Source organism: Mandrillus leucophaeus, unplaced genomic scaffold, assembly GCF_000951045.1.
Source record: "Mandrillus leucophaeus isolate KB7577 unplaced genomic scaffold, Mleu.le_1.0 Scaffold354, whole genome shotgun sequence".
NCBI classification, from domain to species: domain Eukaryota; kingdom Metazoa; phylum Chordata; class Mammalia; order Primates; family Cercopithecidae; genus Mandrillus; species Mandrillus leucophaeus.
The window spans coordinates 1,364,899-1,382,340 of record NW_012103743.1 but is presented as its reverse complement, the minus strand read 5'-3'; the positions used below and the strand labels follow the sequence as shown (position 1 = coordinate 1,382,340).

At 49.7% G+C, this 17,442-nt stretch overlaps 1 protein-coding gene across 10 annotated transcripts in view; it reads left to right on the top strand.

Moving 5' to 3' along the window:
• The window catches only part of GSN (gelsolin), a 64,474-nt gene that overhangs the window by 31,181 nt on the left and 15,851 nt on the right, over positions 1-17,442 (top strand). For 6 of the 10 annotated variants that reach the window (XM_011989499.1, XM_011989492.1, XM_011989501.1 and 3 more), the window contains 6 exons: positions 2,192-2,396; positions 3,106-3,260; positions 10,912-11,073; positions 12,552-12,701; positions 14,159-14,248; positions 17,222-17,354. In XM_011989499.1, the coding sequence (XP_011844889.1) occupies positions 2,201-2,396; positions 3,106-3,260; positions 10,912-11,073; positions 12,552-12,701; positions 14,159-14,248; positions 17,222-17,354 (886 nt within the window). In that variant the 5' untranslated portion in view covers positions 2,192-2,200. Of the gene's footprint in view, positions 1-119; positions 237-286; positions 358-2,191; positions 2,397-3,105; positions 3,261-10,911; positions 11,074-12,551; positions 12,702-14,158; positions 14,249-17,221; positions 17,355-17,442 lie in introns of those variants that run through there. The other 4 variants (XM_011989496.1, XM_011989497.1, XM_011989500.1 and 1 more) reach the window with 4 other exon arrangements.

Sequence of the window (17,442 nt, the reverse complement as noted above, 5' to 3'; positions counted from 1 at the left end):
GCAGCCAGGATGAGAGCGGGGCGGCCGCCATCTTTACCGTGCAGCTGGATGACTACCTGAACGGCCGGGCTGTGCAGCACCGTGAGGTCCAGGGCTTCGAGTCGGCCACCTTCCTGCCCTGCGCGCTGTTCCTGGCGCTGTGCGCGCTGTCGCTGCCCGTCCGCGCGCGTGCGGCCATTGCGTCGCAGGGGGCGTCCCAGGCGAGGGCATCCCAGGGGCGGGTGCCCGAGGCGCGGGTGAGTGCCCGGGGGGCCCCGGGGCTCCCGGAGTAACTCTCTATTGTAAGTTCTTGCAGATACAGCGCTAGGAAAAGGGGAGTAATTCAGGTCTAGAATGGAAAAACTGTTTTGTTGCTTTGTAAGTATCTCTTGCTGCTTCTGGGGCTCTGGCTCGCAGATGAGGGTGGGAGCCTGGGGGCCCTGGCTGTTCCCTCCCAGGAAGCTAACCTCACCTTGGCCGGATTTCTTTTCCCCCGCCTCCTGATTTCTCCTTTTCCTTCTCTGATTTCTTCTCCCCTCTGCCTCACTTCTCTCCTTCCCTCTTCTGATGTCTTCTTCCATTTCCGATTGCTTGTTCTCATTTGATCTCTCTCCCTCTCCAATATTTCCTTCTTCCTTGTAGGACCTCACCTGTTTGCTTATGGTCATTACTATCATTTCTTCTCTCCTTGCTGCTGTCTTCCCTGCCCTGTCTGGTTTCGTGTTTTTCCACCCTTCTGCCTGAGTTCTTCTCCCTCTCCCTGCCTGGTTTCTCTGACTTCTCCCCTCTGATTTTTACTCCCACCAGATCTCTTCTCCGGCCAGAGGTGACCTGCACCTGCTGATTTTTGTCCTCGACTCCAGCCTAACCCTCTTGTGCCCACCCCGGCCCCCGCCCCAGTGCATGTCTAACAGCTGCCCCATTTTTAACCACTTCGTCTCCAACAGCCTCCTGCAGACCCTGGTGCATCCTCTTCTCTTCCAAGAAATGCAATTTGGGGGTGGGGTGTTGCGGGGCAGGAGGGAGGAGGCAGACAGCTCAGGAGGCCACTTGGGCTCAGCCATTTGGACCCTTCTTGGGGGTATGATGGGGATGGGTGCAGGGAGGAGAGGGGGTTCCCGTGGATCACGGGAGGCTCAGGTGGGCTCACCTCGGTTTGCGAGTGTACCCATTTAGCATGCACAGAGCTAGCGCCTGCTGTCTACCAGGCCCCGTGCTGGAAATCTTTCCACTTCCAAAGAGCAAAAGCAAACAGGCTGTGTGACCTTCGGTCAGTCCTTTCCCCTCTTTGAGCCTCAGTTTCTCTATCTGCAGATTGGGGTTGGGTAATGAGCTCTCGGGGGGCCCTTTAGTTGTAAGAGCCATTGAAGATGCTGGAAGGGAGCAAGCTGAGGCCCTGGGGACCCTTAGATTTACTATTGCCATCTGAGGGGTCTACCCATAGTCCCAGAGCTTGTGATCTTGGAGCCCAGGGCAACCCCTGCTACGCTGTTTCCTAGCTGGAGGTCCCCGGCAGAGTCCCTTCACCTCTCTGTGCCTCAGTTATCACATCCAATTGGCAATAAGAAAAGAAGGGAGGCCCGGCGTGGTGGCTCACGCCTGTAATCCCAACACTTTGGGAGGCCGAGGCAGGTGGATCACCTGAGGTCAAGGAGTTCTAGACCAGCCTGACCAACATGGCGAAACCCCATCTCTACTAAAAATATAAAATTAGCCAGACGTAGTAGCACGTGCCTGTAATCCCAGCTACTCAGGAGGCTGAGGCAGGAGAATTCCTTGAACCTGGGAGACAGAGGTTGCAGTGAGTCGAGATTGTACCATTGCACTCCAGCCCGCGCAACAGTACGAGGCTCTGTCTCACCAAAAAAAAAAAAAAAAGAAAAGAAAAGAAAGAAAGAAAGAAAAGAAAAAAAAAGAAGGGAGCAGGGAGGTAGAGCCCTCTGTATCCTCCATCACCAGAAAAAGCCGAAGAGGGCTAAGTAGGAGGGACAGATGCTGGCCAGGGCACAGGATTTGAAGCATAAAACTCTTGTCCTGTTTGTTGACTCATTGAGACAGGGTGCTCAGAAGGGGATAGACTTGCCTGGGGCGTGGGGAGAGCAGGAGGCTCAAGTGAGATGCTCTTGGTGCTGGAAACCGCCCTCCCTCATGCCCGGGGCATTTCCCTGCCAGGACCCTGCCCCTGCTTAGGCTCTGCCCTGTCTCTTCCCAGCCCAACAGCATGGTGGTGGAACACCCCGAGTTCCTCAAGGCAGGGAAGGAGCCTGGCCTGCAGATCTGGCGTGTGGAGAAGTTCGATCTGGTGCCCGTGCCCACCAACCTTTATGGAGACTTCTTCACGGGCGATGCTTACGTCATCCTGAAGACAGTGCAGCTGAGGAACGGGAATCTGCAGTACGACCTCCACTACTGGCTGGGTGAGGCTGGCCCCCCAGCCCCTGCCCCAGCGCCCGTTCTGAACAGTGCAGACCTTTGAGGCATGGTCCCCAGGAAGGGAACTGATTACTGAGTGCACCTAGTATGCGCTGGGCCCTTGACTGGTGGTTCGTGCCCTTAGACTCTAGAGCCAGCCTGGCCAAGTTCACACCCCAACTCTGCCCCTGACTCATGTTCTGCCCTTTGGCAAGTCACTCAATGTCCCTGTGGAGTGGACATGATGATAGCTCTGCACTATCTCACTCAGAACTATGGGTGAATTGGAGACCCTGGGCCCCTCCACAACCTCCCTGGCCCAGCTCCAGGCACTCCCCAGTTTGCCCTTGAGTCAGGAGCCTGGAGTCCCTGCCACACCTCTGCTGTGGGATGCTATAAGTCCTGCCCCCTTGCTGAGCCTCAGTTTCCTAATCTGTGAATTGAGCTGATGCTCCCAGTCCTGAGTTTACGCTCAGGAGGGCTGAGAATGAATGTAGGGGAATGTGACAGAGCTGGGAGGATGCTTAGAGAAAAATGAGGTCCATCGTCCCATTATACAGATGGGTTAACTGAAGCTCACAGAAGGCAAGGGCTTTCTCAGCTTCTACAGCTAGGTCAGGGCAGTGCTGGGGTTCCTCATCCTCATCCTCCTCTTCCCCAGGGGTCTGGGGTACTTCTGGGAAACCAGGTTCATGCTGTTCCGATGTCCCCTAGGCAATGAGTGCAGCCAGGATGAGAGCGGGGCGGCCGCCATCTTTACCGTGCAGCTGGATGACTACCTGAACGGCCGGGCTGTGCAGCACCGTGAGGTCCAGGGCTTCGAGTCGGCCACCTTCCTAGGCTACTTCAAGTCTGGCCTGAAATACAAGGTGGGTTGGGCCCCACCTTGCTTGAGCAGTAGGGACAGATGCACCAGTAACAGGGCTCACTCAGGCCCATCTATCTTTCAGCCTTGTGATGCGGTGGGCAGACCGATCAGAGGTCAGGCTTTGGAGTCAACCAATGTTGTGTTTAAATCCTGGCCTCTTTCTAGCTGTGTGAAGTTGGACAAATCACACTGCCTTTCTGAGCCTCTGGTTCCTTATCTTAAAATGGGGAGAAGAAAATTCCCCATAAATTCATAGTGTTGTTTTCCTAGCCCCCAACAGTAAGGAGTGGGTCAGAGGTGGAAAGCTAGTTCTTCTTGCAGGCCCCGGGGGCTTTGGCCTGGTCCTGTTCTGGTACCCCTTAATTCTTAGGGCCTTGTGAACAGAAGGCCCCGTATTAGGTATTTAATAGGGCATTGCTAGTCACATCCCTCTTTCTGTTCGCTAGAATCCCCTTTGAACTTGAACTTTTCGCAGTCTGGACCAAGACGGAGCTCTCTTCCCAAGCTCCTAGCCAGGTGGGGCAGAGCAAGGCCAAACTGGGAGCTCCATGAGACTGCACCCTAATATGCTGGTGACTTCCTGCAAGCCACTTGACCTCCTTGAGCCTCCCTTTCCTCTCTGGTTACCTGAGAGCCAGTTGTACCTGCCCTACAGGACTGGGAGAGGATTTGGTGCAGGGGTGGCTGGGAAATGCCTTGCGTGGGGCTTGGCCATCTGGAAGGGCTCTGGGAACACTGTAGTTTTACAAAGCTGGGGTTTTCCTTGGTCAGGACAGAGAGGGGGATCACAGGCTTTCACAGCCAGGTGGGCCTTAATGTCAGAGTCCAAATCTCATTTTACTGGGGGAGAAGGGGAACTGAGACGCAGAAAGGCTTAAGCAATTGGCCTAGAGTCACACAGCGAATTGGTGCCAGACCAAGGACTAGAACCCAGATGTTCTGACTCTCAGCATTCTTTCCACTAAACCAACAAACCTCTAATGACCAGGGTCCTAGGGTAGGGTTCAAGCCTATCTGTGCTGCTGATGTGCTGTGTGACCTTAGAGAAGTCACTGTTCCTCTCTGAACCTCAGCATCATCTGTGTCAATGGAGGGTGACCTTGTCTGCCCTGGTGAGGCCCAAGAGATTGAATGATGGGAAAGCGTCATTGAGTCTCAGATAGCAACAGGCAGGGTGTGTCCTGGGAACCACAGTCCAGGGCTGGGCAGGGCTGGGTTGGATTCCCTGGAGCCCCCTGTGTGCCAGTTTCCCTTTGCACTGAGCTCCTCCTGCTAAGCTGTCCAGCTCTGCCTTCTTCCTGCAGTCCTTTCTGGGGCCTTGACACCTTGCAGAAGGAGAGGTAAGAAGTTTGGGAGCCGGGTCCCTGAGCTGCAGAAGGACCAGGTCTTTTTGCAACTTCTGGAGCAAGAAGTGGAAAGAGCACTTGCCCAGGAATCACAGAGATTGGGATTGAGGTCGCAAGGCTACCTCCTGTAATTGCTGTGAGACTTTGGGCAAGTCGTGTATCTTTGGGTGGGTGTTATCACTCATCCTCCATTCATCATTCATTCAACAAACATTCACTGAGCCTCAGTAACAGCAGCACCGACTTGTTGTTGCTACACTGTGGCAGACATGATACCGGGAATGTAGGTTATCTCATTTCAGCCTCACAACTGTCCTGGGAGGTAAGGAACTCCAATTCCATTTTACAGATGAGACTGGAGGCTCAGAGAGGTCACATAAGCTACATTCAAACCAGGCTTGTGTTCCCTTACCTCTGCCAGGCCACGTGATGGGTGCCAGGGTGCCCAAGTGAAGAAGGTGGGTCCCTGCCCTTGAGAGTGTCCCGAGGAGTTGGGGAGACTGGCAGGCTCACGAAGAGTCAATCCATTGCCTCCAGGTGGGGTGACAGGTGGGATCCCAGGGAGTGCTCAGTTCTGAGAGGAGTTCAGGGATGAGATAGATGAGTAGGTGTTTGCTAATCTATCTTGTCTTAGTCACCGTTTCTTAGGGCATAACCTGACAGTCTAACATGGTTACAAATATGAGAGTTCTCATATACACAGGAAGGATGATTTTCCAGGTCAGAGAATGTTGCAGAGCAGGTCATAGGCTCCCTGGATTTTTAGAAATAAACAAGGATGATAAGAACCCTTACCGTGTATTAAGCCTTGACTACAAGATCTCATTTAATTCTCACTATAGCCTTTAGGGTGGATGGTAATGCTCCCATTTCATAGATGAGGAAGCTGAGGCTCAGAGGAGTAAACTAACTTGCCTAAGTTCACACAGCTGGTAAAAGATGCTTATCATTGAACACTTATCTATTACTTTCTGTGTGTCAGGGACTCTTCTGAGTGCTTTACTCATTTAACTCATTTTACCCTAACAGGTAGGGTATCTGTTAGCACCATTTTATAAATGAAGCTACTAAGACACAGAGATGTTAAGCAACTTGTCCAAGGTCACACAGCTAGTAAGTGACTGGATTAGGGTGCAAACCCAAGCGTGAAGGGCCTAGCACAGACCTGGTTCAGAGTCGACATTTGAAGGTTCCCTGATCTTTGATCTAGCTCGGATATGGCCTGGGATCTACTTGGATAGCCAGGTTCCCTGACTCCCGATGATTTTCCAGGATGTTCTTGGATCACACTTGACGATCTGGGCTCCAGCTGGGCCCAGATTTGGGGCTTCCGTCCTGAAAGGCACTGGCTCCTGGTGCGAATGGGAGGCCCAGGGCTGATCCTGTTTACCACCTTCTGCAAGTCCTCAGGCTGCCCCCGCACTTGGCAGGTCCAGGCCAAGGTTCTCGCCCCGGCGCCCTCATCAATTATAGATCCCCGAGGAGCAGGGCTTGTTACGCAAGACTTGTTCCTGTGAAAGCCTCTTCCTCTAAGCCAATTCTGTCCTCGGAGTGTGAGAAGGGGCAGGGAGGGGACAGCGAGCCACTAGAAAGGGCTGACTTGGGGCTTGGCCCTCTTGTTCTATGACCCCCAAATCCGTAGGTCGCTGCCCTGCAAGAGAGTTCAGAATCCCTTGATTCCCGACCCTCCTCCTCCTACTCCCCAGACCCCCATTTTTGGACTGAACCCTGGAGACCCCCTGGGGCTGGGTTATTTGAAACCCATTGTTCAAATGGAATCTGGGCTGTGCAGAGACCTAGGAGCCCTTGGACCTGAGGAACACAATTGGGAACCCATAGAATTACTGGAATCTTTCTCTCCTCCCTCCCTCCTATTCCTTAGATAAAGAGCTCTGAGTTTAGAAGGTAGAGGGGACCAAGCCTGATCAATTCATTTTTCTTTGTTTTAGAAACAGTTTAACTTTTGTTTTCATGTAAATCTTCTTCGCTTTTTTCCCCTTTCTTCTGACTACAAGAGTAATATAAGCTTATTGTAAAATGTCAAACATTACAGAAATATAGGTTCTAGAAAATAAAAGCCCCCCCAACATGATTCTACCCTTGGAGATATATAGCATATAGTGGCTAATTTCTTTCTCTCTGAACGTATATAGATAGATGCATATATATGTAATCACTTTAATTTGGAAAGTGGCTTTTAAAACAATTTATCCTATAGAATTTTGTTCAAATAATTTGATGCCAATCTTGCCCACCTAATGATTAGACCATAGAAAGCAACAATCAGTGCTAAAGATTATAGTCAAAAACAGGAACAACTTCAAAAAACTTCTTTCCCCTGCCCTTGTAGATCCACTGATGTCTTCTAAGAGCTTGCTTTATTTTTGTTAATTAATCTTTCCAATTCTAATTTCCTAGAGCAGTAAAATTAGAGGAGTTAATTAATCAGGAAACTCATGGCTGCAATAATTCAACATCAAGAATTATTATTTTATAAGGCCGGGTGCGGTGGCTCACACTTGTAATCCCAACACTTAGGGAGGCTGAGATGGGTGATCATTTGAGGTCAGGAGTTCGAGACCAGCCTGGCCAACATGGTGAAATCCTGTCTCTACTAAAAATACAAAAATTAGCAGGGCGTGGTGGCGGCTGCCTGTAGTTCCAGCTATTCGGGAGGCTGAGGCAGGAGAATCGCTTGAATCCGGGAGGCAGAGGTTGCAGTGAGCCAAGATCGTGCCACTGCACTCCAGCCTGGGCGACAGAACGAGACTCCATCTCAAAAAAAAAAGAATTATTTTTTAAGTAAATACAGAGAATTTTTAAGAAGTGAGATTTATGACATAAAGCAACCCTTTTCCTTTTTAAAAAATAGGGTAAAAATTTTAATGACAAAAATGAAAGGCATACTTCAACGAGTATTTAGAGGGGTACAATTTTTTTCTTTGCTCCCGTTTCCTTGTCTCCGAGGAATCAATAGAAACAGTTAGTGAGTCCTTCTAGCACCTTTTGGAAAAGGTTTGCACATCCACTCTCTCGTTATGTCCAGTTGAATGAAGTCCCGTGGTCAGGAGTTCCTAGGCTGACAGCTGAATGAGGCTGGGTCCCTGGCAGGGGGATCTTGGGGATAGAACCTAGCACTGCCGCCCAGCACTGGGCTCTGGACACAATGCTTAATCTCTTTGAATCTCGGTTTCCTCGCCTGTGAAGTGGGATAATTATTAATAGTTCCTGCCTCAGGGGCTTGTTGTCAGGACTTCATTGCATGCACTTAAAGCAGGTGCCCCAGCTTTGGCAAAGCTCCGTAAGTGGCAGCCACTGTGGTTGTTACAGGTAAGCACAGCTGAGTGCAGGTGAGCACTGGTTGTTGCATTTTCTTCCCTGGCTGCTCTTCCTCACTTGCTCCGGGCAGTCTTGGTTACATCGCTCTCAGAACCCTCCTGTTTTTCTGCGCTCCCGCTGCATTGCCCTGACCTATGTCCTTTGCACTCTGCCTGGCTCTCCAATCCCAGGCCTCATGGCCATCCAGCCCTCAGGCCCCCTCAGACCTGGTCTCTCAACCCAGAGTCCCAACTCACTCCTTCCTGATGATGGAAAAAGTTACTGTCTTGCTTCCCAGTTTTGGGCAGCAAATTCAGGAGAAATCACAGTCTTACCCCTTGCTCCGCACTGAGGTCAGTCATAGCGTGGCCAACCCACAGCTCCCTTGGAGGGGCTCTGGAAGCAGGGTGGAAAGACAGGTTGTCAGCTCTGTGAGCACTGGCTGCCCTGCTAGGCCCAAGGGACTCTTGAAAGGCCTTAGCTGAGACCAAGAAGGGACACCAGGGGGTCCTCCAGCCACTGGCAACCCAAAAACATCCATTACTTGAAAGAGGGCTCTGAATAGTGGCTTGTTCCTGCCTCCCATCCTGGATAACTGAGTGATCTTTGCTCTAAGAAAACCTGATATTGGCTGGCACAGTGACTCATGCCTGTAATTCCAGCACTTTGGGAGGCCGAGGTGGGAGGATCACGTGAGGCCAGGAGTTCAAGACCAGCCTGGCCAACATGGTGAAACTTGGTCTCTACAAAAAATACAAAAATTAGCTGGGCATGGTGATGCACATCTGTAATCACAGCTACTCGGGAGGCTGAGGCACAAGAATTGCTGGAACCCAGGAGGCGGAGGCTGCAGTGAATTGAGATTGCGCTACTGTACTCCAGCCTGGGTGACAGAGTGAGACTCTGTCTCAAAAGAAAATAGAAAGAAAACTTGATATTGAGAGAAGAATGTGAATCTTACAGATTCAGACATGTCTGGGTTTGAATTCTAGTTCCACCACCTACCATCTGTATAATCTTGGGCAAGTCCCATCACCTGTGGGCCCCATTTTGCTCATCTGCGCAATGGAGCAATGATGCCTCCCTTGCAGGCGATGCGTGAAGAATGCCTGGCACAGTGGGCATCATCATTTCACAAACACATATATTGCTGACTACGGGAAGACACAGCAGGAGCCCAAGGTACATGGACTCCGTTTGCCCCTTGCCCTCCTCGAGTCTGTGTGGCTAGAATTAGACTTAGCGTAGTGGACTGAGGGGCCCTGGATGGGGTGGCTGCATTGCTGGCCTGAGTGGAAGCCCTCTGCTTCCACCCCCATGTGTGGAGCCGGGAGACGAGCACCCGACTGGGAGGAGGAAACAAGGTTTCCAGCCTTGGCTTGGCCACACACTTGCTGAGCGCCCTTGAGTAAGTCACTTCACTTCTCTGGACATCAGTTTACCGTGGGTAAAGTGGGGTGCTGTAGAAGGACCTTTACAACTCTGATTTGACAACTCTGGGGCACGGAGCTGGGGACTGCTCACAGGAAAGCCCAGCTTACTTTCCTTGGCTTGCTGCTGAGTGAGGGCAGCTGTGACTGCAGCAGGGACGCTCTCCTGAATGTCCTGCTCTGGGATGCAGTAATGATTACAGAGGGTAAGGGAGCAGGAGCTTGTGTCTCCTCTTCAGAAAGGAGAGGCCTGAGGCTCGGAAAGGGCAGGTGACTTACCCAAAGCCATCCAGCATTGCTGTGGCGAGGCTCCTGTCCCTTACCCTCAGCTGCTTTGAAGGCACTGCGGGGTGGGAGTTGCTGCAGTACCGTAGGGGAAAGCAGAAGGGTGGCGTGGCCGTAACAATCCAGCAAAGCAGAAGGGTGGCGTGGCCGTAACAATCCAGGAAGACTTCCCAGAAGAGCCTTGAAGGATGAGAAGGATTTGGATTAGTACCTCTCAAAGTGGCTTTTGCAGAATACTCAAGCTGGAGGCAGGATATGGTGAAGAAAAGTGGTTCTTGGGCTGGGTTCAGTGACTCTCTCCTGTAATCCCAGCACCCAAGGATCGCTTGAGGCCAGGAGTTCAAGACCAGCTTAAGCAGCATAGTGAGACCCCATGTCTACAATAGAAATAAAATAAATAAATAAGCTGGGTGCAGTGGCTCATGCCTGTAGTCTTAACCACTGGAGAGGCTGAGATGGGAGGATCATTCAAGTCCTGGAGTTTGAGGTTACAGTGAGCTGTGATCACACCAGTGCACTCCAGCCTGGACAGAGTGAGACCCTGTTGAAAGGAAGGAAGAGAGAGAGAGAGAGGAAGGAAAGAGAGAAAGAAAGGAAGGAAGGAAAGGAAAGAAAGGGAAAGAAGGAAAGAGAGAAAAAAAGAAAAGAAAGAAAGAAAAAAGAAAGTGGGTAAGAAAGAAAAGCAGTTCTTGAATCAATAAGATAGGGAAATGCTGTATAAAACAAAAGGCAAGCAGGTGTATCCACCATAGGATTTGACAGAGCCTTTATTATGCACATGTGCATTGTGTAACAGTCAGAGAGGGTGAGTGAGAAGCATTTCCTATGCTTATTTGACTGTGGAACTCTGCTTGCAGAATGTCTTAGGGGACTAGTGTGCCTTTGGGAAATGCTGGTTTTGAGGAAGGAATTGTTGCAGTTTTTTGATTTAGAAAGTGGCTACAGGGGTCCTTGTTAGTGGAGTATGGGATTCAAAGGGGTGGCAGAAAGATGCAGTGGGCAGGGAATCTCTCACTTCTTAGCTGTGTGGCCTTGGGCAAATTTTATTGCTTTCCTAAACCTCAGTTTCCTACTCTGAAATGGGCATCAGAATGTTCCAGTCTCAAACAAGATAATGGTATGAAAGTCCTGAGTTAACTGAGAATTGCTGTGTTGCTGGAAAGCCACTGGTCCACAAGCCAGAATTTCCTTCACCTCATTTCTATCCCCTTCTTCCATATCAGCTTCCCTGGGCCTTCTGCCCTGGGCTAATGCTGTCTCTTTGGCCCCACAGAAAGGAGGTGTGGCATCGGGATTCAAGCACGTGGTACCCAACGAGGTGGTGGTGCAGAGACTCTTCCAGGTCAAAGGTAGGCGTGTGGTCCGTGCCACTGAGGTGCCTGTGTCCTGGGAGAGCTTCAACAATGGCGACTGCTTCATCCTGGACCTGGGCAACGTGAGTCCTGCTTTCCCCTTTCCCAGGAGCCACTGAGGTACTCCTGGCCTGACCATGGACTTGGGAACATCCACATGAACAAATGCATAGACACAGATGGGCAAATCACAGGGACCAGCATTATTCATGAGTCGGAGAGACCCACGTACAGAAATGTCTGTGTGCAAAGACTCCCACAAATGTAGACTCAAGCACACACCGTGGGTATAGTGTGTACTTGGACTTTGATTGACATATAGACTTCCTGGCACCTTCTGTTCGTACGTACATCTTGTGTCCTTTTTCACATGCTTATAAATACATAAAAGTCATGGGCAAACACTCTAGACTTTTGCCCACCAGGTGTGCACATGTGCACCATCATGAATGCCCACACATGTATACGCGGGTATGTTGCTTAAAGTCCCGCATGTGTATGTCATACATGTAGTTGCACATGCATGTGATCTATGACAATGTGTGTGGGATGCCCTTACCCAGGCCTACCTTATAGAATTGTGATGCTTCGTACACACTCGTCTCACAAGTCCCTGTGAGTGCAGACCTGCAAATGGACACGGCCGTTCTACCCCAAATCTCATATGCATATATACCTGTGATATAATGTCCGTGCAAACATGAGCACACACTGATTTAGTGTAAGCTTTTTATTAAAGCATCATAGGCACACAGAAGAGTGTGTGAATCCTGAGTGTACAGCTTGATGGATTACACAAAGCGAACACACCCACATAACACTGGATCATGAAGCAGAAGCTCACCAGCCCCTAGAAGGCCCCTGTTACCCCCTTTTGGTGCCTTCACCCCAAGGGCAACCATCATCCTGAACTTTCTCAACAGCGTAGATGACTTTTGCCTGTTTCTGAACTTTATAGACACGGAACCTTGCTGTTTTATGTCTTACCTTTTGCTCAACATTACATTTCTGAGATGCATCCGTATTGTTGCATTTAGTTATAGATTGTTCATTTTCCTTGCTGTGGAAGATTCAGTTGTGTGGGTGCACCGTGATTTATGTATCCTTTACGTTGTTGATGGGCACTTGCGGTGGCTTCTGGTTTGGGGCTATTACAGGCAGTGCTACTCTGAACATTCTTGCACAAGTCTTTTGGTGGACATACGAACGCACTTCTGTCAGGTATATGCCTAGAAGGAGGATTCTGGGTCCTAAGGAGATAGGTGTATTCGGCTTTAGTGGCTATGGCCAAATGGTTTTCCAAAATGATTGTACCAATTTACATTCCCTTCAGCAGGCAAATATTTTTGCACACATTCTAGATGTAGTTGTATGTGAAAAAATTCATGCACTCCCATCCCCTGGTGTATGCAGATCACACTTAATTGTATGTGAATAATGCACGTGGGCAAGCTCAGAACAGGGTGAGCCTGCACACCACACGCCACACTCCCCAAGCCTTGTCACTGGGCAGGGCTTATAGGAAGACGGGACACTGACTTCCTGGGTCTCTGTCTTCCAGGACATCCACCAGTGGTGCGGTTCCAACAGCAACCGGTTTGAAAGACTGAAGGCCACGCAGGTGTCCAAGGGCATCCGGGACAACGAGCGGAGTGGCCGGGCCCGAGTGCACGTGTCTGAGGAGGGTGCTGAGCCCGAGGCGATGCTTCAGGTGCCTGTGGGGTGCGCATTGGGGTGGGTATGGGGACACGCTGCTCATGACTTTCTTCTGTTCAGTAGGCAATTTGAGGTGAATTTGAGGAAGAAAACTTCTGCTATAAACCGCCTTTTTATTTTTAAAATGCTTTTTTATTTTAATTTTTTTTTTTAATTTTTGAGACAGGGTCTTCCTCTTTGTTGCCTGGGCTGGAGTGCAGGGGCACCATCACAGCTCACTGCAGCCTTGACCGCCTGGGCTCAAGTGATCCTCCTGCCTCAGCCTCCCGAGTAGCTGAGACCACAGGCGAGTGCTACCAAGCCAGGCTAATTTTTGAATTTTTTGTGGGGATGAGGTCTTGCCATGTTGCCCAGGCTGGTCTCCAGCTTCTGGGTTCATACCATCCACCCATACTGTCAACCTCCCAAAATGCTGGGATTACAAGCATGAGTCACCATGCTGGCCCTGCCTCACTTTTGAGGCTGTTTTTCCATCACACCCGATCACTTTAGGGAGTGAGGGAGATCAGTTACCTGTACAACTCCCAGACTCCCCGAGGGGTGAGGCTGGAACCCAAGGCTGTGCTGGGAGTGTGAACCGCGTTCTCCAGCGGGGAGGGCCAGGTCCTTTGCAGAGCTAAGGAGGACAGTCTTTCAGCATCCCCAGAGGGCCAGCTTGGTGCTAGAACAAGGTCAGAAAGAGACCACTGAGCCCCAATCCCCTCTTTGCTCTTCTGACTCTTCCTGGTAGCTTTTGGCCCATTTAGTCACATGATGGGATTGCCAGCCATTGTGCTTTGAGGACTTATCAATAGAGGCAGGTTCCACCAGGAAAAGGAGGAGACCATGAGCTCTGCTCCATGCCACTTGGTTCCTGCTTCTCTGGGGGCATCCAATTCCAGCTTTTGGAGAGAGCAGAAGGGTGATTATTATTATGGGAAGGGACCTGGACACGAACCATGGCTTGGGAGGGACAGTGGGAGTGAAAATAGGCCCTGAAACCACAGGGATGGTGGTTCAGATTCTGGCTTAGCCACCTAATAGCTGTGTGAGTAGGTGATTTCGTCTCTCTAGACCTCAGATTCCTCTTCTGTAAAATGAGAGTGATAATCTGTGCCTCCTGGCCTGGGTGCGAGGATGAAGTGAGATCTTTTAAAGGCAGGCAGTAGAAGGTGTTCAATAGCTGTAGTTATCACAATTAGCCAGTAGACGGAACATCTGAAGAGCTGTGTGGAGGCAGAGGAGCAGGAGTGTTCTCCTGGAGTTTCTGAGTCGGGGGGACAAGGTGGAAGGGACCTCTGATGGACAGATCTGGACTTGTGAGCAGACGCAGGATGTCTCTGGAGGAGGTCAGACTCCATGGGGAGGGTCACGATGGATGCCCTTGTGGTCCCTGCCTGCCTGGGAGCTATCCCGGGAGCCTGGCCCCTCCCTCACAGCCACCCTTCCTCTCCATCTCTCTATCTCCTACAGGTGCTGGGCCCCAAGCCGGCTCTGCCTGCAGGTACCGAGGACACCGCTAAGGAGGATGCGGCCAACCGCAAGCTGGCCAAGCTCTACAAGGTGAGCACCAGATGCACTGCCTGGGCATGGGGTCAGGACAGGGAGGTGGAGGACCCGGTCTTCCCCACTCCACTGCTGTGGGACCTTGAGCAAAGCACCCCTTTGGCGGGGGGCTCGACTTTCTCACATCTCCAGTGGACGCACGTGTACTTCCTTTGCTTTCCTGTGCTAAGAGCATGCGATCAACTCCGGACACATCTGTGTCACGCTCACACATGAGGTCTCTCTTTCTGAGTCGCAGTTTCCTAGTCTGTAACGTGGGAAGAAGAGCAGAATGGTCGACTTTGCGGGATTTCTGGGAGTCCACAGAGAAAATGGATGGGAAAACAGCTTAGAAAATACTTGGGGAAATACTACAGAAATGGAGTGTATGTGGGGAGGCTGCGGGTGTGGGTTACAGATAATGACTTTATTTATGATTTCTTTCTTGTGATTTTCACAACTGAATTGAGGCTTAGCTCCAGCGAAGGAACTCTCTTGGCTGAGCTCTGGGAGAAGGCTCAATCACACTTATGTTGTGCCCCAAGTATTTTCAGTAAAACAACAAAATAGGGATGTGGATTCCTCCGGTGCCAAAGAAAAACTGCTACATTATTGATTTTTTGCTGATTGTGAAGTAATACATGTTTATTGTAAAAAAGAAAAAGAAAAAAAAAAAGAGCAGTGTTCGAAATATAAAAAGAAAATAAAAGTCCATGCAATTTCACTAGCTTAAAAAAAAGTATTATTTTTAAAATGTGTTTTAATTACCAAAATGACAATACCCAGCTAAAAAATCAGCCTCTCCTCCTCACCAGAGAACACATCTTTGTCCAACCACAGCTTTCTGTGCCTAATTACTTTTCCATTTCCATTTTATTTTTTTATTTGGAGACAGGGTCTCGCTCTGTCACCCAGGCTGCAGTGCAATGGCATCTCACAGCTCACTGCAACCTCTGCCTACCAGGGATCTCTTGCCTCAGCCTCCTAAGTAGCTGGGACTACAGATAGGTCCCGCCACGCCCAGCTAACTTTCATATTTTTTGTAGAGACAAGTTTTCATCACGTTGCCCAGGCTGGTCTCAAACTCCTGGGCTCACGTGATCCACTTACCTCAGCCTTCCAAAGTGCTGGGATTACAGACCTGAGCCAACACGCCCAGTCATTTCTATTTTATGTAACTGGATCCAAACTATTCATGCTGTTCTGTGGTCTTCTTTTTTCCACTCAACATGGTCGAGAATATCTTTCTATAATAAATCTCAACATGACCCTTTATAACAGCTGTATAGTATTCTATTTTATGAATGTAAGAATTTAAGCAAATCCTAATATGTTCCCACCTTTTCCAATTACAGACAGTCCCTCTTGGTGCACTTGTGCTAAGTACAGCATAGCACTAAGGCAAGTTCCTAGACAAGGAACTGCTGGTCACAGGCTGAAGAATGAGTCAGTGGTTGAAAATACTGGTTCTGGGCCAGGTGTGGTGGCTCATGCCTGTAATCCCAGCACTTTGGAAGGCCGAGGTGGGTGGATCACGTGAGGTCAGGAGTTTGAGACCAGCCTGGCCAACATGGTGAAACACCATCTCTACTAAAAACACAAAATATTACCCAGCCATGGTGGCAGGCGCCCATAATCCTAGCTCTCCTCCTAAGGGAGGAGAATCACTTGAACCTGGGAGGCAGAGGTTGCAGTGAGCCGAGATCACGCCATTGCACTCCAGCGTGGGTGACAAGAGCAAGACTCCATCTCAAAATAAATAAATAAATAAACAAATAAATAAATAAAATAAAAAAAGAAAGTACTGGTTCTGGAGTTAGGAGTCAGACTGTGCCTGTTTACCCAGAGCCTTGCCAACTGGGTATTGTTAAACTTTTGAATTTCGATTCTTAAGATAGACTTTTTTTTTGAACTTGAATGAACTTTTTGTTTTAGAATAATTTTTAAGTTTACGGAAAAATTGTAAAGATAGTACAAAGAGTTCCAATATACCATTCACTCAGCTTCTCCTTAGCATCTTAGCATAACCAGGCACATTTATCAAAACTAAGAAATTAACATTGCTTCAATACCATTAACTAAACTATAGACTTTATCCAGATTTCCCCAGGTTTTCATTCTAGGTTTCAATCCAGGATACCAGGTTGCATTTAGCTCTTTTTACTTTTATTCTATTTTATTTACTTATTTATTTTTGAGACAGAGTCTGGCTCTGTCACCCAGGCTGGAGTGTGGTGGTGCAGTCACAACTCACTGCAGCCCCGACCTCCTGGGCTCAGATGATCCTCCCACTTCAGCCTCCCAAGTAGCTGGGGCCACAGGCAAGCGCCACCACGCCTTGCTACTTTTTGTATTTTTTGTAGAGATGGGATCTCGTCTTGTTGCGCAGGCTGGTCTCGAACTCCTGGGCTCAAGCCATCCACCCACCTGGGCCTCCCAAAGTGCTGGGATTAAAGGTGTGTGCCACTGCACACGGCCTCTTCTCTCTCTCTCTCTCTCTCTTTTTTTTTTTTTGCAACAAGAACCTGTTTTATTTTTTCCAAATACAGATACAGAAGTTTGCGTGTTTTGCAAATATTGCTTCAAAGCAATATTTCTATATACAGCACCCTCTGTTCTAATAGCGCGTAAACATAGATATGTATCCACAGGGCAATTTTGGCTCATCAAGGATCCACCTTGCATACTCCTTTTTTTTAAATGGTAAAGTTGAATACCTTTTCAGCAAACTATGCAGTTCCCCTCTGCCACCCAGTTCCCAAATGTTCCTTCATTTTATCCCGCCCTCTATTCCCATGTGCAGTTACCCCTGAGTGTAGGTCAGCAGATGTGGTTCTGACAAAGCAGAAAAGGAAAAAGAACGTCTAAGTGTTTGCAAGAGAAAGCCCAGGTGTTACTCTGCAGTGCCATTTGGGGCGGGGGATTGGGGCAAGATGGTGGTGGGCGGCCACAGACACTCACGTGCTGGTTCCTTCTGCTTCGTCCCCTCAGGTCTCCAATGGTGCAGGCACCATGTCTGTTTCCCTTGTGGCTGATGAGAACCCCTTCGCCCAGGGGGCCCTGAAGTCAGAGGACTGCTTCATCCTGGACCATGGCAAGGACGGGAAAATCTTTGTCTGGAAAGGTACTGGGGACAGGGGAAGGGTCCCAACTGGCCTGTAGGACCTTGGGTGGGATGTCCCACAGCTCCCAGGAACTCAGCTCCAGGGGAG